This window comes from Camelus dromedarius, chromosome 11 (genome assembly GCF_036321535.1).
Source record: "Camelus dromedarius isolate mCamDro1 chromosome 11, mCamDro1.pat, whole genome shotgun sequence".
Lineage (NCBI taxonomy): Eukaryota > Metazoa > Chordata > Mammalia > Artiodactyla > Camelidae > Camelus > Camelus dromedarius.
In genome coordinates, this window is record NC_087446.1 from 32,199,529 (window position 1) to 32,226,316 (window position 26,788).

Consider the following 26,788-nt stretch of genomic DNA (forward strand, 5'->3'; position numbering starts at 1 on the left):
ATGACATGCAGATACCACAGGTGTAATACTACGATCATTTAAAATATATTCTCTGTTTTAGTGCTGCGATAGTATTTTCCACACTTAAACTTCTCCACGATTCAAAACTTTTTAAAACGAAGGTGGTAGAAGATGACACAGAGGATTCCGTCTCTCTAGGAACTTCCGTATGTATGAATTTAATGTTTATCCTTATCATATGTATCATAGAATGACTATTGGCATACTAGGAAATTCTCTAATTATTTGAGTGAAACAGAGAAGTAAAGTAGGAAAAAAACATTGAATTCAGAGTAAAAAGATCTGTGTCTAAGCCCCATTGATGCTATTAAATGGTATACGTTGGGCAAGTTCCTTAAAATACTTTAAAAATTGTGTAAATTTGGGAACTGATGGAATAATAATAGTCACGAACGTCCCACTAGGTGTATCATTCTAGTAGTCTAGGTCTGATGTCACTACTAAATAAAGTTGTTTCACAGGCTTTGCTCTTCATTTCACCTTTAGATTTTATTACTCCTTTAGCGTTGCCAGTGTGACACCTGTGCTATTTCCTACTTTGGATTTCTCATAGTTAGATTCTTCTGCATTTAAGCTCCTAAATCTATTTGACAACTGATGTCACACATTCTTTGAAATTTCAGTGGACTTTGAAAAGACCAAGTAATTTAATAATACAGGGGTATTTAGGATTAAAATATAAAGATTCATCACATAGAATCCTTGCTCATTATTTAAGTTTAATTATTAAGCTTAATCGCTAATATCTAGTGTCGTTAGAAAAAAGCAAAACTAATTGGCTCATTTCTTACTATATTAAAAGCAATATAAATACTAAAAAGCAGTCCTATTCTGAAAATTCACTTAGAGCAGTGGTTGTCAGTTGGGGGCAGTTTTGCCTCCCCGAGGACACGTGGCAATGGCTGGAGACATTTTGGTTGTCATAACCAGAGTGGGTGCTAATGGCATCCACTGAGTAGAGTCTGGGGATGTTGCTATAATGCACAGGACAGATTCCCACGACAGTAATGTCAATAGTGCCAAGGCTGAGAAACCCTGATTTAGATTAAGTGTGGTTTGGCTTTTCAGTAGTAACAGGAATGTAGGCAGAGATTAAGGTATGTTGATAGGCATTTTTTCTGTATTCCTAATCTAAATACTAGACTCCACAAGTACTTGGTGTATCCTTTCTAATCACCATCCTGCCTCGGGGCCTCTGTTCACTTTTCTGCACTTCTCGTGTCTGTCACATTCCAGCCCCCCTCCAAGTCCAGGTAGCCACTCCTTGACAGCAAGTGTTGATGATTAGTTAACACGATCAGCTGTCAGAGGTGGGTAGCAGGAAATTCCTAGAACAAATGGGGATTGTTCTCAATTCCTAAGTATCTAAGAGTGATTGCCCCTTGGGAACAGTTCCCTTGCCACCTTCCTCCCAGTAGCTCTGAACTTTGGCTACCCCTTAGTAAAGTGTAATAATGAGGATGGTAAATCAGTTATGGTATGTTTGGAATGTGAACAGCAATGTAACTGTGGGCTCTAAATTCAGAGAGACACAAGCTTGAATCCCAACCTCTGCCAAACTATGATGGAGTTTAAGCAAATAGTTAACCTTCCTAGGTCTCCCATCTGCCATCTGTAAAACAGAAACAATAGTAACCCCTTTTGGGCTTGTCAGGAGGATTGAGTGAGCTAATGTGTATAAAGCATGTAGCACAGTGCCTGGCATATAATAAACGCTCAATAAATATTAGCCAGTATTATTTATTATTTTGCAGCCTTTAAAATGATGTTTATACAATTTTTGAGGATATGGAAACTGCTAATAATATAATTTGCAATGAAAAATTCAGGCAGCAAAACTATTCAACAGTGGGTGTATAGAGGAAAAGAAACGCTAGAGAGCAGTTTTACCAAAACGTTAATAGAAGATTGTGGGATTATGGGTGATTTTATTTACTTGTTTGTTTTTTTGTGTATTTTTTATGTTCTATAAAATGTTCGAGAATAATTTCTAAAATTAAAAATTTAATGCTATTAAATGATATCAGTGCTTCTCTTTTGTTACACTTAGCATTAATGTAGAACTTGGACATTTTTAAATGGAAAGATAACCATCATTTTACTACTGTTTAGGCCAATGAAAATAAAGATGATACTGAGTTTTTAGATCCTGTTTCCCTAAATTCTCGAGAATATTTCAACATTCACCTGTGGCTGAGGTGCCGCTTAGCGTTAGTGACGGCGTTTGTTGCACAGATCCGTGGCATTGGAATCATGAAAGGTACAAATAGCCTATCTGCTTAACATTGTCATAAAATTTGCTTTTATTTAGGTTGTGGAGGTTTTATTGAGATATGTTTTATTATTACGTTAATATTTTATAACTTTCTAGCTTAATCTGTTTCCGGAATAAAAAAATTCAGGTTATTAAATGAGAATAATCATTTTCAACAGTCCCTTGTATCACTGAAAATGGCATATATGTTGCTGATGTATGCAAAGCAGGCCAGAAGATTTCAAATTTTAATGCACAAGTCTTCTGGTCATCTAGGAAGGCCACATAGTACCAGGGTCCAGAGCAGATTCCAAAGCTACCCTCCTTGAGTTCTAATGCTCCATCCACCACTTCTTTGCTCTGTGATCTTGGCCAATCTCTTAATCCTACTATGTCTTAGTTTCCTTCTTTGTAAAATGGAGATAATGGTACCTACTTCATAGAATTATTTCCAGAGTTAAGTGGGTTAAATTTATAAAGTTCTTAGATCACAGCCTGGAATATGTAAATGTTAATACTTAAAGTGATTAATAATTATCTATATGTAAACCTATCTATTCACCCATCTCCCAAATTAAATTATTTCATGTCATATCATTACTGCTTTTGCAGCATGTGAATACCCTAAAGGAGCCCCCCCAAAAAATAGAACACATTTACTTTCAATATTTCATGTAGAGTGTGTTTGTTTTCTGTCTTTATATCTTCCTGTTCTTCTATGTTATACAATATTCCTGTGATGAACATTGAGTGTATTACACATATATAATTTCTTACTTTCTCAGTGCATTTTAAGTAACTGCGTTTGTTTATTTTAGAAAATGATATAACAGATTATGTGAGCCTCATCAATGAAGTGTGTGTGGAGGCAAAAAGTGTAGGTGACAGAGAACTACAGGCTGAATTCTTGATGCAAGCTGTAATCATTGGCCTGCAAGAAAAGCATTTAAAGGCAGACATCATAAAAAACCTTCAGGTAGGAAGGAAACCTCATTCACGTTGGTATTTACCAAAGGATTCCGTTTAGAACAAAAGGAGAGAATTTAAATTGCATTAGGTACTGAATGCATAACAATCAATATGGCTAGCTCTTGTTTCAGTGAATTGCAAATGGAACTATCAACCAGAATAATTTTATTTTACTAGGATATAATACATTTGCTTGAAGAACGTGAGTTTATTTCTCCTCGATCTCATTTAACTCTGGTGAGAAGCATGCTTTTGCTGGATGATTTAACAAAAGCTGAGAAATTCAAGGAAACTCCCTCTCTGAAAACAGAAAAATTGTATTTGTTGACTCAGTCTCACAACATTCTTATTGAACAGGTGAGAGTGCCTTTGTGTCCACAAGACTTGGAAACTTACTTTTCTGTCTTTTCTGTATTGCCTCCCACATTAGCTAATTACTCATCACAGTGTTTCTTTTACAGATGCTAACTTTTGGAGAAACAATTGAATTTCCTTCATCAAATACTGACTATGCAAGTCCCTTACTGCCTTTGAAAAATATCTATCTTCCTCATGTCATGTTATTGGCCAAAACAAAAATGAGAATTGGTAAGAACACTCAAACATGTATTACGTTCAAGTCACTGGTGAAAAAGTTTAAGTAATTTTCAGGCAGACTATCATTTAAGTGCATTTACATGGGGCAATTTTTATGAATACCCAGATTCCATTTATTTAACAAATAGTTTTTGATCACATATCATGTGCCAGCCTCTCTGTGAGGTCCTGGGAAGCTACTGGAGATTAAAGCAGATGTAGTTTCTGCTCTTATCTTGGGAAACAGAAATAAACAAGTAAACAAATCATATGTAGGAATGCATATTACATCATTTATTATATTATAAATATTATATAAAATAAATAATATTTATAAAATTTAATACATATTTTTTTAAAATTAATGCAATAAATATTGTATAAAATAAAATGTGTATTTGATAACGAGACAGGAAATCATCAAGGATATAGAAAGCTTATAGATGATGATGAATTATGTATATGTATGTAATTATAAATTGTGATTAGTGTAGTAAAAGATCTTCTGATAAAGAATAACAAAGGAAGAAGTACCTGTTTAAGGAGAATAATTGAGAAAGTCCTCTCTGGGGAGATGGTATTTAATCCTAGACCTTAAATGTTATGCATATGCATATGCATAGTGGAGTTATGCATAGCAGGGGCAGAGGGAGCAGTGAGTTGTAGGCTCTGAGGTCAGGACAAGCTTGACACGTTCTGAATCTGCAAGGAGACCAGTATAGCCAGAGCCAAGTGGATTGGAGGCAGCCTAACGGGAAGAGGTGAAGAGGGCAGCTTCTGTTTTGAAAGACTACCCTGGCTGCTGGGTGAAGAATAGATTGGAGGATAGACTGGAGCCAGCCAAGAGGTTGACCTGACTGGAGCAGGTAGACCAGTAAGCTGGAGGCATACACCTCCTTGGGAACCAAGGAGGAGCGAGCTAGAGAGAGTTGCTGCCTTTCTCAGGAGCTCACAGATGTTTCAAGCTCTCTCTAGGGTACTGTCTCTGATCTTTGACCCAAGGCTGCCTGCCTCTAGCTGCTAGGCTCTTGTCCAGCTCAGAGGGCAGAAAATCTTGTAACAGCTCTTTCTGTTCTAATCTATATTAATCATACCTTTTTATTGTATGTATTTAAAAAAATTTTATTACTTTTTGGTGGGGAGGTAATTAAGTTAGTTTAGTTTAGTTAGTTTATTTATTTATTTATTTAATGAAGTTACTGGTGATTGAACCCAGGACCTTGTGCATGCTAAGCACATGCTCTACCACTGAGGTATACTCGCCCTGACTACTGTATGTATTTTTGATGCTTTGACATCTGGGGCCTTACTTACTGAGGAGGAACTGCCCTTCTCAGAGTTAGCCAATTCCTAGAGACTAGCAAACCACTCTCCTGTGAATGTGCCTTTCATATGCAAACCAACTATTTGAGAACCCACACCATGAACCTTTATTGAGTTCTTTTATTGTCCTTTATTGGTCTCTTACCCTCTGGGCCACTATTCCCCTGCCGTAATCACCCCAGGGACAGCTATCAGACTGCTAGCAGAGCCCACTGAAATTATCCAAACTAGCCAATCCTAAACCTTAGTCTGCTTACCCCAACAACCCACTCCTTCCCACAAAAAAATACAATAAAGCCTCTTGCCCACGTTTTTTCCTTCCTCCTCCTACCTCCTGACTGACCCTGGTGCTTCCTCATGTGGCCGTACAGGATGTGGGGTGCCCTCTCCCCTTGGGAACTGTGAATCACATACTATCTTTTCAGTGGCAGTCATCCCCCGACCCGTTGACCTCATCATACCTGAATAATAATAACACCTACATTTTAAAACATTACCCCTTACCCGCTGGGACCCGTTTGCCCCCTGTACCAGCAGCTGCTCAGCTCAGAAGAGAGGCTAATGATTGGACTAGAGTAGGGACGGGAACGCAGCAGAAGTGTTCTCAGAACATCACCTGTCCAGAACCTTTCCTTTGTTCCCCTTCCGCTCCTCCCCCTCATGACTGTTATTGATCATTATCATTACATCATCATCATCAAATACGAATTTTATCACCATAGGTGAATCACTTCACCTCTCTATTGATGAGTTTCCACATTTACGAAATTATGCTGGCCTGGCTGACCTCTAGAATTCCAGCTCATAGATCCCACAAGAGCTCTTTTTCTGCATTTTTAGTCCCCAATTTGTTACATTATCAGTGTGATGCAGGAAAACAGATGTGGGGCATGAGAAGGGCTGTGTCCCAGGCTTTGGTTGAGCCCCTGGGACGTGCCCTGCCAAGCATGGGTCCTTGGCTTCGCGCAGGAAAGAATTCAAGAGTGAGCCACAGTTGAGTAAAGGTAGATTTTTTCAGAGAGATGCATTGAAAGGCAAGAGAAAAGCCACGAGGTGTGGGGGTTGGGTGCTCAGATTAAAAGTAGGTATACACTCCGTAGACAGAGTGCGGGCTGTCTCCGAAGAGGGGAAGAGAGAGAGAGAGGGGCGGCCGTGAGGTGCCATGTTTCTAGTTTTTATGGGCTTGGTGGCCTCATATGCTAATAAGTGGAAGGACCAGTCTAAGGGGAAGGGGCTGGGATTCCCAGGAAGTTGGCCATTTCCTACTCTTTGACCTTTTGTGGCTAGCCTTGGGACTGCCATGGTGCCTGTGGGCGTGTTATTCACCATGTTAATATTACAGTGGGCATATAATGAAGCTCAAGACCGACTAGAAGTTAAATCTCTCATCATCCTGAGCTTCAAGGCTACCGGGGGTTGAATCTTTCACCATTTTGATGTTAATTGCTGTGGCATTCCTTGAACGGCTGTGCCCTGCGCCCTTCCATCCGGTCTCAAGTGTATGTGATATCTACAAAAGCTTAAAGTACAGACTGTGTTAAATTGTACAGATTGTGTCAAATCAAATGTGTTCTCTGCTTCCCTGCCGTACTAATCTTGAAGATGTGTCACCGCTCAGTGGCAATGCTGCTGCTGTTTTTTAGGCTCACTTGAAGCAGAACAGCTTGCTTTCTGTTACATTATATTAAATACTGACTTAAAGAACAAAACTAAAAGCAGCTTTCCTGTCAAAACAATGTCAGTTTCACAACTTCTTTTTCACAGAGTTGATGTTTATTGCAAAAAGGAGCACTTCAATATTGTGAAGCATAAAATCATCTGATTTGATGCTTTCTCGACAGTTTTCCTTTATAGCAATAGTATAGATTGCATCACAAGAATAGAGCCACTTGAAGATTTTTTTCTTTTCTTTGTGAAAGCCTCTAACAGAAAGAAGACATGTTGAGACTATTTTTATAAAACAAAAAAATAAGCATCATGGTTATTTAAGAGTATTTTTCCCCTTAATGACTGAATCTTGAGCTTCCTTATTAGATGAAAAAGGAGATTACTAATTGTATAATAGGAGCGAAGAAAGCTGCAAGAGTGATGCTGAGGAGTGGGAACATAATAAGGAGGCAGACTTCATTTCTGCCTTCAAAGGGCCTATTTCTCAGGGAGAAAGAGAGAGACAAAAGTCAATAATTTCTGTAACAATTCTTTTTCTAATTTTACCAAATATCTAGAAGACAATTTAAGTACTATTATCACCTGTTAGTACTATATTGTATGTTACTACATTGCATACAGTCTATATATGCAGTACACATTGTACATGTGCATTAGTGCCTCAGTGACATGAAGATACTGGATGCTTTCGTCTTCTATGAATATACAGCTGCAGTATAACTTGAAACAATAAGCAAGATGTATAAAAATGAGAGATGCACTGGAAAGTGAGATGGTATTGGGCAAATGGTATTAGCATATCCTTCTCGCCTGCCTTCTTAATTGTAGTTGGTAATTGTTGAGGTTTAAGAACATGGACTCTGGAGAAAGTATTCCAGTGCAGTTCGCTCAAGAAAGTCATTTAACTTCTCTGTGGTTCAGTTTCCTTTTCCATGAAAGGTGAATCAGAAAAGTACTAATCTACACTGGCTTGTAGGGTGAAGGGGGTGGAATGTGTAACATGTTAAGCAGGGCATGTAGTTTGTTCTGAGAGCTTTGCGGATGTCAGCTATTCTCACTCTTCCGTGCCTGGTCTCCATACTCTCCCAGGAGCCCCCGGAATCAAGGCTTGGGTTTCTTCATCTCCATTTCCTCAGCAGTTCACAGTAAGGGCTCTGTAACTTCTCCCTGGATAAGAGATACAGAGAGAGAGGGAGAAATATACTTTCCCCACCATCCTCCCACTCATACAGCACATTCCTGAACTGAACGTTTAACAAAAAGTCCTAGGTTTCTTGAAAACTCTCTGTAGGGCATGGCATCTTGGATTAAGGGACCTCAGATATTTTCTAGTTCTGCTGCCTTAAGGCCTGGAGGCATGGAGGGACTTGTTCAAAGCCTCAGGTGACATGGTAGCACCAATGACTGGCCTGCACCCAGCACATCAGCTGGACCCCAGCAGCTGTGTCATTCTGTGATCCGACACTGCGTTTCTGTTTACACTCCTCTGTTGTGTGTGTTAAGCTATCCTATCAATGCAGTCTTTCCTCCAGTTGTCTTCTGCTCTTTATCCCCACATTTTTCTTCTTTGAAATTACCAAAGAAAAGGGATCATTGGCTGCTGGCTTTGACAGCCACGTTCCCTGGGTAGGCCTCCCTGACCTTTCCTGAGTCTGGGCCAGGGCTCTTGTAACCTGCTACCACAGAGCCCTGTGCTTTCGAGGCCACACAGTTAACCACACAGTATCTTGATTACCTGTCTGGCCATTCTCATTCCCCATTAAACGCTAAGCTCCAGGATCTCTCTCTTACTGGGTTACTGCAGGGTTGTGGTTTAGGGTTTAGGTTGTGGTTTAGGGCCCTGGAGCCAGACTGCCCAGATTCAGATCACAGCTCTGCTACTTACTAGTCATGTGACTTTGGGCAAGTTACTTAAACCTCACGGTGCCACTACTTTTTCCTCGGTAGAATGAGTATCGTAATGGTATCTACTCAGAGTTGGGAGGATTACATGAGATAGTGCTTAAGTATTTGGGATGGTACCTGGCGTGTAGGAAATAATAAACTGTAGCTCTTATTTTTCACTTTTCTCATTTTTTTAATCCAGTGCCTAAGCACTCAGGAAATATTTGTTGAATAAATGTCTGCCTGTCTGTCTTAAGAACAGAGATTAAGTCTAATGCCTCTTCAACAAAACAACAATCATTCGTTATGTTAAGTAGTGATGGGATCACACGAGAGGTGCAGCATGTGGCCTCTGTCCGTAATGGGTTTGCCAACTAGACGGGATGACAAAATATGCGATGCAAGCTATCACTGTAGAGCAGAATGGAAATAAAATGACTGCCTATTAATATATGCAAATTTAATTGGGAACAACATGAAACTTCCAGATGTTTCCATACTAACAGCCTCATCTTAGGAACATACAAGTTGTTTTATAGAGCATTATGAAATTTTAGAACTGAAAGAGACTTGAGAGATTATCCCTCCATTTTAAAAATGAGACAATGTTGAAATTTATCAAAGACAAAGTTTCAAAGGACTGTCGTTTATGATTCATTGAGATATTTGGGTATTGAGTTTCTTTAAAACATTTCTTTGATGCTGAAAACCAAAGACCCCAGAGTGCATACTTGTACGTACCATGAGAGAAGTCTGGCAACTTGGAGGCTTGTTATGAACACTGTGTATCTTACTGCTCCCTCCTCATCCAGCTGTCTTTCTTTTAGGACATACAGTGGCCAAACAAGTTTATTATACCAGTAAAAAGAAGGATCCCTCAAAGTGGTTACCTGCCCTTCATCTTTTTGAAATAGCTTTGAAGCTCTCTAAGACATCAGGAACAGAAGAACATGAGGTGGAAGCTGAAATCTTTTTTCAGAAAGGTAACGATGTATTTGGGGTCAGAGCTATGACAAAGTTAGTGGAATATTTTTTTCCTATTATCCATAGTATTCTTAAAAATCTGGTCCCTGATTTTAAAAATACTGATTTTATAAAGGGCTTGGTGGTGACTAACATCTTGTTATCTCTGCCAAACTCAGTTTTGGATGAAGAGAACACTGCTTATTTTAAGTGTATATTTAGAAAGAAAAATCTACTCCATTTTAATTTCTTTTATAATTACAATTGACTTTGGTTACACAGTTTCATGTTTGACTCAAAAATCTCAGCGTCAGCCATTTAGCTATAATAATATTACTTAAAGAATGCTTGGAAGACAGTTTGTTAAAGCGCAATTTCATTACTTTGCTAAGCATTTTAGCTAATTTCTATAAAAGATACATACCCCTTTAAAATAAATAGCTATAGCATACCTATATTTATTACTTATATATAACACCTATTTGCATAGTACATTCATATCATTTTATTGTGGCCATTTTAGCCACAAGAAAAATTATGATGATGACTGCTATCATTTATTGAGCACCTACTGGATACTAGGCACCATAGTTGGTGTTTTACATCACATATGGCCAAGTCTTACAATAGCACTACAAGGTAGGCATGACCAACCCTGGGTGACAGATGAGGTGCATTCTGAGTAAGTACCTTTCCGTAAGTCAGCAGCTACTAAATGGCCAGACGTGCACTTAACATCTGGTGGCTCTGTGCCGTGTCCACATGCTGCGTGGAAACTGATTCATTTTTATAGTGTTTGTAAGATTTCCCCTTCCTGCTACAGAAGTGCCATATCAGCACCTGCAATTGAAGGTTGCATCTCTCCAGGAGGGGTGGGAGCTGGGTGAGAACTAGAGCCTTTGCATCATCCATGCTGGTTTTCAAGTGTTTGCTGGCTCCTTTTAGGATTTGTTTTTAGCAAAGATGTTTCCCATGATATCTGAAATAGTAGACAGAGGAAAGAATAACATGGATGTAGAAAAAGGGGATGCACTGCAGGTGGAAGGGGAAGCACAAAGGAAAGAAAAGGAGAGGAAAGTAAGATTATAAGAACAATTGTGTCTGGAAAGTGAAAAGAGGCAGACGGAGCCTTGATACTCCTGGGGAGGGGAACAACAGCTCTTTCCCTGCTGGCTTACCTTCCAGCAAGAGACGGTGGACAAAAAAGGATAGCACATCCAGTTTTCTGAATTTCCAGCATACAATATTTGTTCTGAAATTATGAATGATAGGAAAAGGGAAAAAACCCATCTTTGCACATCTTTTTCTACTTTCAGGAAAAATAGAAATTCAAATATTGATGGACAAGAAATCTCCAACTTTGCAACTTGAGAGTTTATTCGAAGCTATACAACTAAGCTTGAGACATGATCAAAACTCAGGGTAAAAAGAAAAAGATCTTTCCATTATTGTAACAATGTATATTTTAGGTTGAGCCCCCAGTTCTGGTAAGTACATTGAACATTCAAGAATGGAGTGATGGAGAGACCCTCTTCCCATGGCAGGGCTAATTCACTGGGGTCTGTTGCTCTTGGCTCTGACCCAAGGCCTCAGTGACTGTGATGGTTAATGATGGCGGTTTACATGGTGACACACTGGACTGTAAATTGCTTCCAGTCTGTACTCATATCAATCTCCTGTCAGTCCCAGAATTACAGGGTCTCCATTGGAGGTGAAATTGTATCTAGAAGGGATTCATGTGGATATTCACTCTGGTTGCAGTACCAAAGCTGGATGACTTAATTCTGTTATAAAAATCACCTTAAGATGGAGAATAAGCCGCCATTATTACAACTGCACTGATCTCAATGGCCCCAACTGACAGACTTGAGACTGAATACACAAACCGAACCCATACCAATCATAGCTTTCAGTGTAACTCTCTGGGTCTCTTTCGAATTGAGTTAGTGTAGGAGGGTAGAAGCAGAGGCCTGGTTTTCAAGGCAGGTTCATCCAGGCCTGACTCATGTCTTGAGCGCCTTGTGTGCTGGAATATTCCAGAATGGTCTTGATGCTGGGCTTCACCACAGTCATGGCGTGGAGAGTTGCCAGCACAGGACAAGGTAGAACACTCAGCTCTCTTCAAGAGCTTTCAGTTTCAGTGGGGAGAAAGATGCCAGTGTCTAAGCCAAAAGTGCCATGAAAAGAGGGTAAGTTTGGAACAGGTGCTGGTTTTGCCTGTTTTTACCTTTCATTCAGAAATTGTTGGCACGTGATGCAAAATGCCGATGAGGCATAAGACTAACAAGAACAATGCTATATCATTTTAGGTTGATAAGAGACTCCTACCTGGAAATAGCCCTGTTATTTTTACGCATAAGTAAGTCAAGGAGCAAACTTTCAGGATCACCATTAACACTTAAGGTAATAAACGATTTTATCAGAAATTTAAAGCTAATTGCCTTTGAGCTTGCTGTTTTGCTAACCCTGTGCTATGGAAATAATGAGACTGATTTTTCTTTGTGACTTGGGGGAATTAATTCATTACCTTATGTTCACACTCATATTTAGACACCTCTTCGGATATTTTTTATGTAAGGCTCTGGAAATACATTGCATGTGGACATTTTTGCCTATTAAAATGTTATCCATGAAATGTAGGTGTATGTAAATAGCCTAAGTCATTAGTATAGATCAGGAGATTGCAGGAAATGACATTCCGATTAAGCAGATGGACAAGTAACGTTTTCATCACTGATGTGGCCTACAAACATGTACTGTGACCTGGGCAGCCTTCTAAAATGTGATAAAGCCAGCAGGCTCCAGGACAAACTCAGTGCTTGCACTCATGGCACTCACTTTTCAGTGGGTTGGTGGAATTGTGAACGACTGTGGTGGGATGAGGTGATGGTTCAAGGTGGGATTTGATGGATGGGGAGGAAGCCTGGCAGAGAGTGGCAGAGCCATGCACTCTCTCTAGCACTGCTTCCAGGGATCCTGTGAAAGTGCAGATTCTGATTCAGTGAGTAGGGGACGAGGTCTGAGGCTGGATGTTTCTAAGGAGCTGCTGGGTCATGCTGACACTGCCAGTCTGTGGGCCACGCTGGAGTACCAAGGATCTAGACAGAGGGAAGGCCACTGGGAAGGAAGATGGGTGGGTTGGAGGTAGATGAACCCAGTAAATTTTAGTTTTAACTTTTAGTAAAAACTTTGTTGTTTTTTTTTATTTTTTAATAAAAATATTTATTTTTAACTTACAATTTTTGTCTTATTCTTTAAATTCAGTAGACTTTCAATATTTTATCCTAATTAAATAATCCTTTGACCTACCAGAAAATCTTTTCAGAAAATTTTAGTGTCAAATTTCTAATTTTTGAGGCAGCATAAATGTGACAAAACTGTTAGGCAGATAGTCAGTTGAACTCATATGGTTGTTGCCCTAAGTGGACAGAAATGGATAGCAGCTGTTTTTTTTTGTTTTTTTGTTTTTTTTTTTTTTTTCATCAAAATGATTACACAGGAAACTTACTTTTATGGTATGATAAACATCTTTATTTCCAGTAGGAGGAAACAAAAATCTTTGTTTCCATAGCAAATAGCAATGCAAATTAATAAGATGCTAGGATAATAATATATCATGTTTTGGGCCTTCTCTAGGGAGGTTTTGTAATTAAGAGCTTGAACAAATAAGATTTAAATGAAAAGGAATAGTATAATTCCATACAATATGATCATTATTTTCTGTATGTCTTGACATAGTATAAATATTTTAGCAAGTCATATAATTATTAGGAACACAGAAAACAGCCAAAACAAGCAAAAATTCATCTGGATGTATTCAGACCATTGAAATGCAGCACTTTAGATACATCCTAATAAAGGCAGTGCTTTTATAAGCCCTTACAAGAAAAGCACTATTGTTTCACTTTTATGGAGAGTTCATAGCAGAGTGACTGTAGCACTGGTTTGGGTTGGAATCCTAGCTTCTTGACATACTAGCAATGTGATTGGCCCCTTTCTAACCGTAGTTTCCTCATCTGTAATGATACTTACCCCTTTGAGTAGCTTGGAGAATTAAACAAGATAAAGGATTTGGCACATAGTAAGTACTCAAAAAAAGGGGGTAGGGGGACTGTCCTCTATCATGTAACTTTGACTAAACTTCTACATTCTTTGTAAAGTACTTTGTACATAGGAGGAATTCAATAATTATTTATTAGTTGAATTGATTATTTCTTGAAATTCATTCATTTATTCACTCATCAACCAAGCATTTACTGAGTGCTTAACATAGCCAAGCCTGTTACTCGCTCTCCCTAAGGAGCACAGAGGAGCAAGGGAGAGAAATAATTGTATCATGGTGTGCTAAGGACTGTATCAAGCCATGTCAAGGCAGGGGAGTAGATCAAAGTAGGAGCTACTTCTGCTTTGGGGGAGTGCTAGAGAAAGCTTCACAGATGAGATGAATTTTGGAGGATGAGTAGAAGTTTTCCAAGTAATTAGGTAAGAGAAAAATGGTCTGTAGAGAGAGATTATCAAGCACATGTTTAAAAACTAGACTTATTGAGGTATAAATTACATTCATGAAATTAACCTATTTGAAGAGTACAGTTCACAGATGTTTAGTAACTTTACAGAGTTGTGCGGTTATCATCACCATCCATTTTTAGGACATTTCCATCATCCCCTGAAAGATCCCTAGGGCCCATTTGCTGTCATTCGCATTTCCACCCCTAATCCCAGGCAACCGCTAATCTGTTTTCTGTCTCTACAAATTTGCCTTTTCTAGATATTTCATATAAATGGATTCATATAGTAGGTAGTCTTTTGTTCCTATATCTTTTACTTAGCATTATGTTCTTGAGGCTCACCCATGTTGTAACATGTAACAGTAGTTTGTTCCTTTTTACTGCTGAGTAGTATTCCCTTATATGGTTATGCCACATTTTCTTTATCCATTCAACAGTTGATGAACATATGAACTTTTTGGCTATTAACTTTGTAGTTAGAAAGCTGATAGCAAATATCTATTAAAAACCTTTAATATTCTTGTTTCTGATGTCTTTACATACAATATAGTCAGTTTATAGATCCTCTTTTAAAATGGTAAATAACCTTTACTTAAAATGCCATTTGTCTTTATTGTTATTCAAATAATGCAAGCTCATATAGAAAATTACAAAAAATGATAAAAAATAATTTAATTACCCTTAAAACTTGGGATAACTACCACTGTTCATTTTCTCTGCTTGTGTAAACAGGAAATATATGTGTGTACTTATCTTTTTAAAACCGGGGTCACACTTTGCATGCTATTTTATAACCTACACTTTTCTTTCCCTGATATAGTTTGAATGTCTTTTCGTGTCAACAGATGCATATACATTATTATACTTAATGGCTACATAGTGTTCGACTAAAATCTCATCTTCAGAAGATGAGAAAATCTATCATGAAATTTTATGATATCTTTATCTACCTTTATCATAAAACATTTGCCGTTATTTTTTAGAATTTTCCCAGAAGGCAGAGTTCTATTAAAGAACCAATGGAAAATAAATTTGAAATGTATAGTTTATTGGCCTGGATTGCAATAAGAGCTGCTACACAGGTTGGTGTGATCTTTATTTAATTCTTCTTTTTACTGTCACATCTGTATTCTCTGCCTCCAGCTGTTAAGGCAACACAATGTATCTATACAAGAGAAAGGAAAATTGCACATTCTTTGGGATTTGTGCCAATGATATTTTTTCAGGAAGATTAGAAGTGCTCTTTATATGTGTAGTGGTTTTTCATTTCTATTAGCCAGACTTGGTTTTGTTTGTTTCAACTTTTCTTTAATGAAAATACTGGCAGATACACATGTGCACGTATTTGACATTTTGGCACATATCTGTTATAAGCAGGTGAGTAGCCTGTTTAAAGTGACTTATTTGTTAATTAAATTGTCAACAGTCATGATTTGTTTGACTGTGGTACATAGTACACATTGGGAATTGCATATTGTTTTTCAGGTTGTCTTTATTTTTTTCCCAGTGTGTACTGAATATTGTTTTATGAATTCCATTTTTCACATTATTTACCCAATAGATGATCTATGAATTAGAAGCTTGCATTTATGAATTGTAATTATGCGTTAATTTTAGGTCAGCGAGGCTGTGCTGGCAATTAACCTACTCATCGGAAAGAAGAATGCTAGAACTGATAAAGTTAGCCAAGGGACATTACCACATATCCCAGAATTTGCCACCGTGGATCTTTTGTCTTCATACACAGATTATTTGCTTGGTATGTACGTAACGTGTAATCAAGTGTCAAAGGTTTAATTGTAGTGATTTGTTGGATTTTAACATAAAAAGGACAGTGGTTTGGGGAACCTCTGGGAATGGATAGGGGTCTTAGGGTGTAGCTGCTGAAACAGACCTAAGCTCACTGTACATACATACATGTTACTCCATCTGCTGCTGTGTTTCAGATGCAGGGCTCTGTGAAAATATGGTATTTCCTGATGTCTGTTTATTTTCCAGTTCACACATTTTTAAATGTGACCTTTGGGGATTATTTATTTGAGGGAAATTCTCTGATCCTCTAAAATGCGTACTCACTCTTAAACTCTCATATAGCTCCCTGTTCTTTTTCTTAATTCTTTTATATTTGTGTATGTGTATGAATGTGTGTATATGTATGTGTGTGTGTGTGTGTGTGTGTGTGTGTGTGTGTATGCATGTTTGAGCACTTTCTCTCATTAAACTACCATCAGATTCCTGAGGGCAGGGACTTCATTTGATTTGCTGCTTGGTCTATAGAAAATCACACATTGCTTGCACATATCAGGCATTTGATATTAATATTTGTTGAATGAATGAATGAGAAGTTAGCAGAATTTTAACTTGACATTACTACTATGTTTTTTTCTTATTCATGTATCCTTTGTTGGTTAATAAACTGTAATATAAACCTCTAAGTCAGATCATAAATATTGAATATTTTTGTGTTGCCCATTCATTCTTTAATTTGAAAATTATTTATTGAGTGCTTCTTGTGTGCTAATTGCTTGGATAGGTTCTAAGAAGTCAGGTACTAGAGTCATACTTCCAGAAGGATATTTTAGTAACAACAGTACCTAATTTTGTTTGGCACTGGGTGAACTTTGAGCCAAAGGGGATGAAGAGTGTTAATTTTAATCTGATGAGGGTGGGGGTGGTCTTCCTAAAACCTCTGAAATCACATCTACACACAGTAGCTTACTCTGCTGAAGTGTCGAGTCAGCCTTACTAACTGAAGAGTTAGTGTCTGAACTCATCCCCTTCCTTGGCTCTCTCCCTCTGCCCTGAAGAACAGGTGGCCCAGACTGTTCTCCAACCTAAAAATGGCTTGCCCCGAAGTTAAACTAGTAGATGGATTTTTATACCAAGGTGTTTTGTTTTTTTAAATTTTTATTGCCTTTATGCCTGGTGGAATTTTGTCTCATCAGATTTGCGAACCATGGCCTGGACTTCAAACTAGGCGGATGGTCTTCCTTAGAGTCCCCGTAGATAGGCTCTCTGGGGACAGAGCAGGGCAGTCTGGCAGTAGGGACTGGTCACTGCTTCTTTCTCTTGACACTTCTTGGCAGCTCAATTCTCCCTGGTTCAGAATGCCAGGAAGGCAGTCCTCTTAGAAGCACACATTATTGTTTTGCTACAAAAAGAATGCAATATTGATAATGAAGAGATTTCAGCTTACACCCTTATCCTGTCAAACCATTTAATTTCAACCTCACTACCCTAATCTGTAGACTGAAAGAATTAGATTTACTTATAGATAAGACAGAAATCTGAAAAGTTTAAGACCATGACTCACATTTCCAACATGGCTATTTCTTTTTCATACTGGTCCCTTATTACTTCTGAAAGATCTGTCTGGGATAAAAGCTTTATCCTAGACATTTTCTTATGCTTTGCCAGTTTTTAGGGCTGGGATAACAAGTAAGCTTCATCTAAAATGCTGTATTAATCAGTTACTGCCATAATTACACTGTATACTAAACGACCCTGAAACTCAGTGGCTTAGAACAGTAAGAATTCATTCTTTTGACTTGTCTCATGTGTTCTGCTTCAGGTTATATGTTGGGTTCAGGTGTACTCTGTGTACATTTGTTGTGAGGTCCAGACTGCAGAGGCAGTGGCTACCTGGGACGTGCTCTCCTTACGGTATACACCAGAGTGCAAGAGCCAAGCCAAACTACAGAAGCACACTCAAGGCCTCTCTTCACATTACATAGCATTGGTCATGGCAAGTCATGTGGCCAAGTCCAGTATCAGTGAGATAGGGAAATAAACTCTGCCTGTAGAGGAAAGGAGGGGGTGTGTACGTTTGTGGAATGATAATCCAGACTATCATGTATGACAAGTTCAGTCTGTGACTGGTAGGCACCTGAGAAGAATTCTGAGCCTCTGTGTGGAAAGACAGGAAGAGGTGCTGCAGTGATCAGTTAATAATGTCACCCCATGGGCACACTCAGTGGGGAGCAGCATCCCCTAGTCAGGTGCCTACTTGATCCAGTTGGGTGGGTAGTCTCCATTTCAGCTCTGCTTCATACAAAAATGTATGCTTTCTTTTTCTACTTCATTGGTTTTTATAGCATCTTCCAATTTTCTTTTTCCATTTTGTACCATTAGCACTCCTTTACTGTTTTACCAGGATGGTGATTTGAAGTGACCAAATTTTAAACTACGGCTCATTTTGTATTTTGCCTTAAGAATAACAATTTTGCCCTCCAATATTCTCCCAGCAGACTGATCACTAATTCATATTATGATTTCCCTTACTTCAGTATTTGGGTTGGAAGGAAGTATTGAATCCCCAGCTGATTGCTGCAAATACCCAGATGGCAGTGAGGTTCATATTATAATGAATTGCTGAAGGGAAACAACAACAAATAAAAGTTGTTTGATTTTTTCCCCTTATATTAGCATAAATTAGCATCCAGGAGAAAAACCTCCTCAGTGATCTTACCTTCACTACTAGCATTGATCTGTACACAAGGTGGTAAATAATATTCATTGTTACTATGTATGTACCAAGCAGTGTCCCAGATATTTCTGTCCAGAGAGAGGGAAAAATCACAGAACACACAAGCAGTGTGGCTTGCCTTCCATAAGCTTCCAGTCTTTGTCATTCCAAACAGGCATACGCTTTGAAATTATATAAATGTGTCTTTTAAAGGGAAACATATTAATGGAGGCAAATTAATGAATTTTAAGCTAAAGCTGAACACAGGCAAGGTGGGCGTATGAGTTTATTAGGAACATTTTTTTTCTGGAAGGAGTACCTGTCGGGCAGATGTGTACCAGAAATGAGAGGGAGCTCCTTCTTTCTCAGCAGAACAATTGTCGATCAGAGAAGCGTGGTGACAGGATAGACTAGTCATGTGTGGAGGTTGGAATATAGATCATCTTGCCAGAACCAGAGAGCAATTGTATGACGTCTGTAGAACAGTAAGAGAACTGAGTGATGCAGCTGGTCCAGTTTATTGAGATTTCCCTTACATTGTTTTGTAGGAATAGAGGCTCCGAAATGATGGTACTGGAGATACGGGACCATATTTAGATTTAATGCAAAAAGCATTTGCTCGATGTCTACTTTGGGCCCAGCTGTATTCAAATATACTACCATCTTTTTGTGTTCGTTTTCTAGTGGCTAAAAAAAATCATCTAGGATAAAAATTATTAAATTCTATAATACATTTTCAATTAAAAGTAACATTTAGGATTAGTGGTCCCGGATGCAGCATCTCACAACTAAATACACTTGATATACAGAAAAATACAAATATGTGTCATGCTGAGAAAAGATGTCGATGAACCTACTGTCAGAACATAGAGATCTATGGGGCGGAACTGAGAATCACACTGACCCTTGCCCATGCTTTGCCTCTTGAAACAGAGAAAACTTTCTATTCTGAAAAAATACCATTTTTCTTCCCCTTACTGCCTTCCCCCTGGCTCAGAGACATTGGTCAATGCCCACTAAAAACTGGGATGTCATTCCTCTACTACTATCTTGTTTTTTCCTATTCCTCCGAGACACAATTTCCCATAGTGATGGGGAACCAGCGGGACATATTACATCCTCAGATCCCGAATAATTACACTACTTATAGGTGAGAATGGAGATAAATCATTCATGCTAGCAACAGTGATGTGTGTGTGTGTGCGCGCGCACAGGTATACATGTGTTGTATGAATTCAGAGAGTCAGCAGTTCAGACAGTTGGAGTGTAAAGAGAACCATCCTCAGTGAGGCAGAGTTGTCCTGGTCCAGTGCCTACAAAGGTCTAGAAATTCCACTCAAAACCCAGCACTTTGATCACGTAAATCTGAGAAGGGGGACAGTACCATGACCAAGGGCAGAGCATACAGTCTGCACTCTCTGTTGTCAGATGCTAGATATGAAGAGACTCTCTTTATTTGAGACAGAGTTAACAGCGGAAAATGAGAAACACAGATGGCACATACGGGAAAACATTGCCAAATGAACGCAATGAAATGCTTTGCTATCCTGAAGACTTGTACAGAATTTTTCATATGTATATTTATGTACATTTACAAATGTCATATATATGTGATTCATATGTATAATTTTGTATGTATAAAATTTTGTACATAGGCTAGTATATCTATTGGGTCAATTCTCATGAAGAACATTTCTGGGTCAAAGTGTACATTTGTTTGTGATTTTGATGAACTTTGCTAAATGCCTTCAATAAGGGTTATGCCAGTTTGTATTCCTGCTAGTAATTAATAAAAGGTGTTTTCCCCCTACACCCTTGCTGACACAGGTATATTATAAACATTTTAAACCTTTGTCACTGTGGTAGGGAGGGGGAGATTTAATTTGCATATCTCTTACTAGGACTAAGCTTAAGCATCTTTTGTGTGAACTTTTCTGCCCATAATCTGCTCTTTTTTTTTTTTTTTTTGAGTTGGTTTTTTTCTTTGCTTTTTCTTTAAATATTTGTAGAAGCTCTTTATTATAGAAATCAACCTTTTACCTGTGATATTATTTGCAAATATGTTTTTTTCAATTATCAGTTGTTATTTAATCTTTTTTATGGTGGTTCTGTGCCATGAAGCTTTTCATTTCTAAACAGTATAAATTTTCATCTTTGTTTTGTTAAATTCTGGACTTGTATCATAGTTAGAAAGGAATAGTCCCTATTCTGAGACTGTAAATAAGTTCTCCTATGGACTTTTTTTACTAATTTATGGAAATCTATTTGGAAGATGTAAAAAATCACAAAAGGTTACAAATCAAGATTTTTCCAGATGGCTACCCTATTTTTGTATTTTTTATTCATTTCCTATTGATATGTCTGTTCAGGTTTCAATACCACACTGTTTTAATTATTGCAGGCTTAAAATATACTTAATATCTATTAGAAAAAGTCCCCATTCATTACTCCTTCTTTCCAAACTGTTTTTCTTGTCTTCTGTGGCTTTTCTTTTTTAACTTTGGAAGCAGCTCGTCTAGTTAAAAAAAGTTCTCTTGTCATTTTATTTGAGTTACATTACATTTATACATTGTCTTAGAAATAGCATATTTTTATTCTATTGAGTCTTCCTAACCAAGAATATTGTATGTCCTATATTTTTTAGTTCATGTCTTCTTTGAAAAAAATTAGTCCCTTAGGAGTGTTGTAACATTTTTTTAAGGCAGATCTTGTATGCCTCTTGATAGGTTTATTTCTAGTTATTTTATCTTTTTATTGGTATTGCAGATTTTTTTCATTATATTTCTACTGGTTGTTGTTGTGTGTGGAGGCTATTGATGTCTCTACATGACTTTATTGTCTTTAGATATTTTTCTCCATTTGATCTTTCACGAACAAAGTCTTTGTCAGCAAATGTTTTCTATGAAGGACAAAGCAGTAAATGTTTTAGGTTTTGGTTGTATCTACTCAGTTCTGCTATGTTAAGATGAAAGGTACGATGGACAAAATGTAAATGAATGAGCATGGCTGTGTTCCATTAAGACTTTAGTTGTGGACATTGACATCTGAATTTCATATAAATTTCACATGTCACAAAATATTTTTTTATTTCTTCAGCTACTTCAAATGTAGAAACCATTCTTAGCTCATGGGTCACATATAAATATGCTTGGGCCTGATTTGGCCCACAGACTATAGTTTCTCCCTTATAGACCTAATTAATTCATTTTAAATGCCATCAAATTAATAGGCCTCTGTGTATTTTTTCAAGTTCCCTTTTAAAAAAAAAAAAAACACAAACAATGCTGCCATGAGTATCTTGCATAAGACTCCTAGTACACATATATGAGTATCTGCATTTAAAATTTTATTGGACCCTGCCCAGGAAGTAGTAGTGTATGAGAATTTTGGTTTCCTCACATTTATTACCCACATTTATTGTTTTCAGATTTTAGTTTCTGTTAATTCCTGAGGAATGTGAATTGGTATTTTATTTTAAGTTGCAATTCTCTGATTTTTAGTGATGCTAAAATTTTTGGCCGTTTGGGTTTCCTTTTCTGTGAGTTACCTGTTGAAATTGTTTGCCCATGTTTCTGTTGGACTATCTGACTTTTTCTTTTACTGGTTACATGGTAGAGAAAAATAATTTGTGTGTTCTAAATTTCTTTTCTCAGTCTATGGTTTGTCCTTTAACTTTTTGTTTGGTGTCTTTTGTGCTACAAAACTTCTTTAATCGAATGCAGTCCTACGTGTCAGTCTTTCCTGTATGACTTGTGCTTTTGTGCTTTTCTTTTTTTCATATATGGTTATTTTTCAAGGGAAGCATAATATTTGTATTCCAAACTTTTTTTTTCTTTTACTTTCAGATAACTACCAGGTTGTCTTCCAGATTGGCTGTACATTCTCTTACCAAAGTGATGAGATATATGAAAACACAGATGCTAGAAAAAAGACTCCAATTAAAGTGGATATCACGTGGATTCTTCTGCTGCGCTACTATATTCACCTGCAAAGAATTAATAATATGAGCAAACTGCTAGGTAGGCTTTTGATGTGTTAAGAGAGAACATATTCTGTTCCTTTCCAGTTATTGTTTAAGTCATATTTCTTATTTAGAATTATAGAATAATTTTGACATCTTTCTGAGTGAACTCTCATCAGAAGATGGAGACTTCAGGGGTTCTTAACCTAAAATACACAGACCTTTGGACAGTGTTTAAAAACATCATTAGAAGGAGGCATCCAGAGTCTTTCCCTGAGACTGTCAAAATGGTCTGTGGTTCAAAACAGTTACAAATCAGAGAGATCATAATGAGTGAGATGAAATTTTGGCTTTAAGGGGAGAGTGTTCCAGTAATCCAGTATGTAAAGAGAAAGATAGCATATTTAGCTCCATGAAGTTTTTGGTTTTGTTTAATTGTGCTTTTTTTTTTTAATCATTGATGCTATCTAAAGAATATCCAAAAAAGCTGGTATAATCTGCTTCACATCAGTCCCTCTTGTGGTTTTATGATGATATGTTTATCAGTGCCCCTGAAACTGGCGATCCACTGCTGCTTATCAGTACAAATAGTTGGAAAAGACAGTTGGAACCATGCCAGGGCCCAGTGATGGAGAAGCCAGCAGGGCAAACAGGCAGAGTCACATAGTGGCTCAGCACAGTGATGGGGAGTTAGCAGCGGGGTAGACAAGCACTGGGAAAGCTGTCAGGTAAAAGGTGTGCCGTGGTGGGTCCAAGAGTTCAGTAGCAAAGGAAGTAGACAGGATTCAGCACAGCAGACCCTAGTGATACCCTCCCACCTATCAGCTCAGCTCACCTCTGGATTCACCTGTTGGTATTTCCCATTTCAGTCACCTACATTTTACCACTTTCTGCTCTGGGCTTTCTCTGAAGCTACTGAGGCTTGTCCAGCCCACAGGCAGGACAGCCTGAAAGTACCAGGGATTCCACACACTCAGGAGAAACCTTCAACTAATGAGGTGGGGAGCTGACAGATAAACATTCCAGCTTCCCAGTCCCCTGATGAAACAGTTTTATGTGTTTTTTTTCAGAAGGTTCTCAGCAGGACTAAGCCCTCCTTGCCCATAGCTGTAGCCCATTCATAACTCACTCTCATTGGCTCTTATCTCTGACACACTTTCCCCATTCTCTCACTTGAGGTCAGATTTCAAATAAATTATCTGCACCTAAATTTTTGCTTTAAGATTCTATGCCAAATAAGACAGCTAGGTAGAATATTTTGCGTTGTTAAGCTTGGAACCAGAAGCAGTATCCTCACATACATCTGAGATTTTCTTTCCTTTCTGTGGCAAGAAGCAATTCTGTTTAGCTATATCAGCTCGAAAAATGGAAGAAGGTCATGAGCAGCCACTGACTGAGCTAGGGATACACAGGAATAATGGTTAGTGAGCAAGCATCAACAATATTGGGGCCATTTTGTTATCGAACATGATTCTAAATTAGGGTTTTGTTTTTCTTTTCTTTTTTTTTTTTCCTTTAAGCGTCTCTGAAGCCAGGATCTGGAATGTCTTTGCCAGATGACACACTTCTCACTTCTCTTTTCAACTCTGGGTTGATTTTGCGCCAAAAAGAAATGCATTTTTTCCTTAAAAGATTTTTACATCTGTATTCTTTCTCTTGTATTGATGAATTTCCAAGAGAACTATTTCAAGTAGTGGAAGATGAACCTTTTTCGGAAAAAATCTTACATGACTCATCAGCCAAGGTAATGTTTTAAAACATTATATGTTTTTGTAAAACTTCTTAGAATCATCCTTATATTTCTGAAGGAAACACATTAACCTCAAATGCTGGCACAAAGATTTCTGGTTCCCTCAGTTGTTGGGAAGGCTCATTGCTGTTCTACCACACAGAGAAGCCAACCAAACTTTCTGTTTTCAAATGATCTGTTTTGATGCTCTTATAAATCCTCAAAATGTCTCAGAATTTTCTCTATTCCCTGCACATAACATCTCTCAGGGAGTTATTTTGCCAAAACGTTCTACAAATTTCAGTATAATCACCCTATGAGAAACTTAGACTGAGAGTTTCTAAACCTATGCCCAATTTCTATTCCTTTGTTTTAAATGTGTAGTAAAAACTACATTTTGTGTATTTTTGACAATCATCAGTGTGAATAAATAGTAAGGGTAAAATTTTTAAGTAAATTGAAAGTTTGAAGGTTTTTTCCTTTGGAAAGTACTATTAAATTGGATGGACTTTACCAAAATATGTAATATGGAAGCCTCTTTTAAGTTACCTTGGAAGAGACAAAAAAAGAGGAATTTTTTTTTTAAGCTACTAGGGTCTTGAGTAATAGTACTGTCTCAATAAACTTACCAAAATTGATGAATTGGAACATATATAAAAAGTAAATGGCTTTAGTAAAAATAGGTGTGTATTTCAAATTTTGTATATTCAGCAAATATATACTGAATACTAATAGTATGGTAGCTACTCTTGGTTGGTGGAGAAAGGGAATGGATGAAGTAGCATCTTTGTACATAGTTCTGATGTGATAGTAGAGAAGCAGTGGTAGAGTTAGCAGAAAATAAAATTGCAGCACTTTTGGAGATACTTTTTAAGAGAAAATGGCATGCATAATAGCAGAAAGAATATGAAAATTAAAATATGTTAGTTCTATTATCAGTAGTGTGTAGGACTGCCTGGGCAAAGTATCGTGAAAGGGAGTTATCCAAGAAAGAGATATTGAAGTAACCAAGCTTATGACCATAGGAATGGGAGGGAAGAGATGGATATGAAAGATACTGCTTACATAAAATTGAAAACCAGACAACTTAGTGACCCTTGGGAGATGCAAAGTGAAGAAGAGAGAATGATCAAAGTTTACCCCATCTTTTGGAACCTCTGTCTGTGAATCATTAGAGCATGGTAACACCATTAGCAGATACAATGGAGACAAAAGGGTGAGAATGTTTGTGGAGAAGGCTGGTATATTCCACTCTGAGATCAGGGGTTTGAGATCATAGTAGAAAAGACTTAAAAGGACATAGTGTTGTCTCCTTATTTGTGAATTAAGTAAAAATTCTGTATTTGTGAAATAAGTAAATCAAGTCATTTGCATAAAATTATTTCAAAACTAAAAAAAAAATTGATTTATTTTGAATTATCATGACTTTGAACTTCACCATATAGCACTTTAATTTTTACAATTATAGATTTATCCATACCAGACATGTCCATGTTTCTATTGTCAATTCTCCCAGAGAAGTGACCCTAAAATGTGGCTTGTTCCAAATTGGGAACCTTTGCTCATATTATCCTATTAGAATATAGTAAACTTATGTTTTGGGTAAATAATAATAAACCTTTTTAAAACCACTCTTTGGAACAACAGAGTAGGGTGACTGTTAATAAATTGTGATTTTAAAAAGCATTGGAAAGATACACTAAGGAATACTTAAGAACTCAGTTAAATAAGTAATTCTTGATTGGGGTTATGGAGTTGCCCCCAGGGCAGTGTATTGGAATCTCCACGGGAGGATTTTTCAGATTACTTCCTAGATTCTGGGGTATTGGGATGCTCAGTATGCAGCACCCCCATTTCCTGCCCCAGATTCTCAATCATTGAGAAATAAAAGAGTAAGACATACTGGGATTAAAAAATATCCAACTTTACAAGTCATAAAGTTGATATTGTAGGATATGGTTTATATTTACTGGTAAATGGTCTTCCTAGTAGTGATTAGCAAAGTTGACAGTTCTACCAATCCAGGCTTGTGGGTTTTTTGGGATGAGGGGTCAGGCCTCCTCAAAATCTGTAGAGACAGAGGCCCCTTTAAAATCTGTTGCAGGAAGGAGCAGAGAATGTTCCCTCCCTGCAAACAGTATGCTCCCAAGAAGAAAGAACAGAATTATGCAAATCCAAAATTCTTTTTCTCAAATTCTCTAATCAAGTAACTGTCTCTCAGGGAGAGGAGTAAGAGAGGGAGTCCAGGAATGTGATATTAACGTTTGCCCATCCACAGAGCAGGAAACAGTGAGAATGGGATGTAGTCGTTCTCTACCCAACCCCAGAGTGCTGTTCACCGCTGCTGGGAACATCCTTGAGGATGACTGCCACATGTCCCAGACCCCTCAGGTGTTCTGGAGTAGGGGGCAGAGACTGGGAAGGTTGAGGGCTATAGTTTCTATGGCTGCATTCTTACGAATATTTT

At 37.8% G+C, this 26,788-nt stretch overlaps 1 protein-coding gene across 1 annotated transcript in view; it reads left to right on the plus strand.

Annotated features, from left to right (window-relative positions):
• Window positions 1-26,788, plus strand: part of CFAP54 (cilia and flagella associated protein 54) — a 242,503-nt gene that overhangs the window by 175,920 nt on the left and 39,795 nt on the right. The window contains exons 52-63 of the mRNA XM_031462988.2: window positions 62-167; window positions 2,134-2,281; window positions 3,094-3,251; window positions 3,422-3,601; window positions 3,706-3,832; window positions 9,523-9,678; window positions 10,975-11,080; window positions 11,968-12,061; window positions 15,150-15,248; window positions 15,784-15,925; window positions 22,477-22,650; window positions 24,113-24,336. Of these exons, the coding sequence (XP_031318848.2) occupies window positions 62-167; window positions 2,134-2,281; window positions 3,094-3,251; window positions 3,422-3,601; window positions 3,706-3,832; window positions 9,523-9,678; window positions 10,975-11,080; window positions 11,968-12,061; window positions 15,150-15,248; window positions 15,784-15,925; window positions 22,477-22,650; window positions 24,113-24,336 (1,714 nt within the window). The remainder of the gene's footprint in view (window positions 1-61; window positions 168-2,133; window positions 2,282-3,093; window positions 3,252-3,421; window positions 3,602-3,705; window positions 3,833-9,522; window positions 9,679-10,974; window positions 11,081-11,967; window positions 12,062-15,149; window positions 15,249-15,783; window positions 15,926-22,476; window positions 22,651-24,112; window positions 24,337-26,788) is intronic.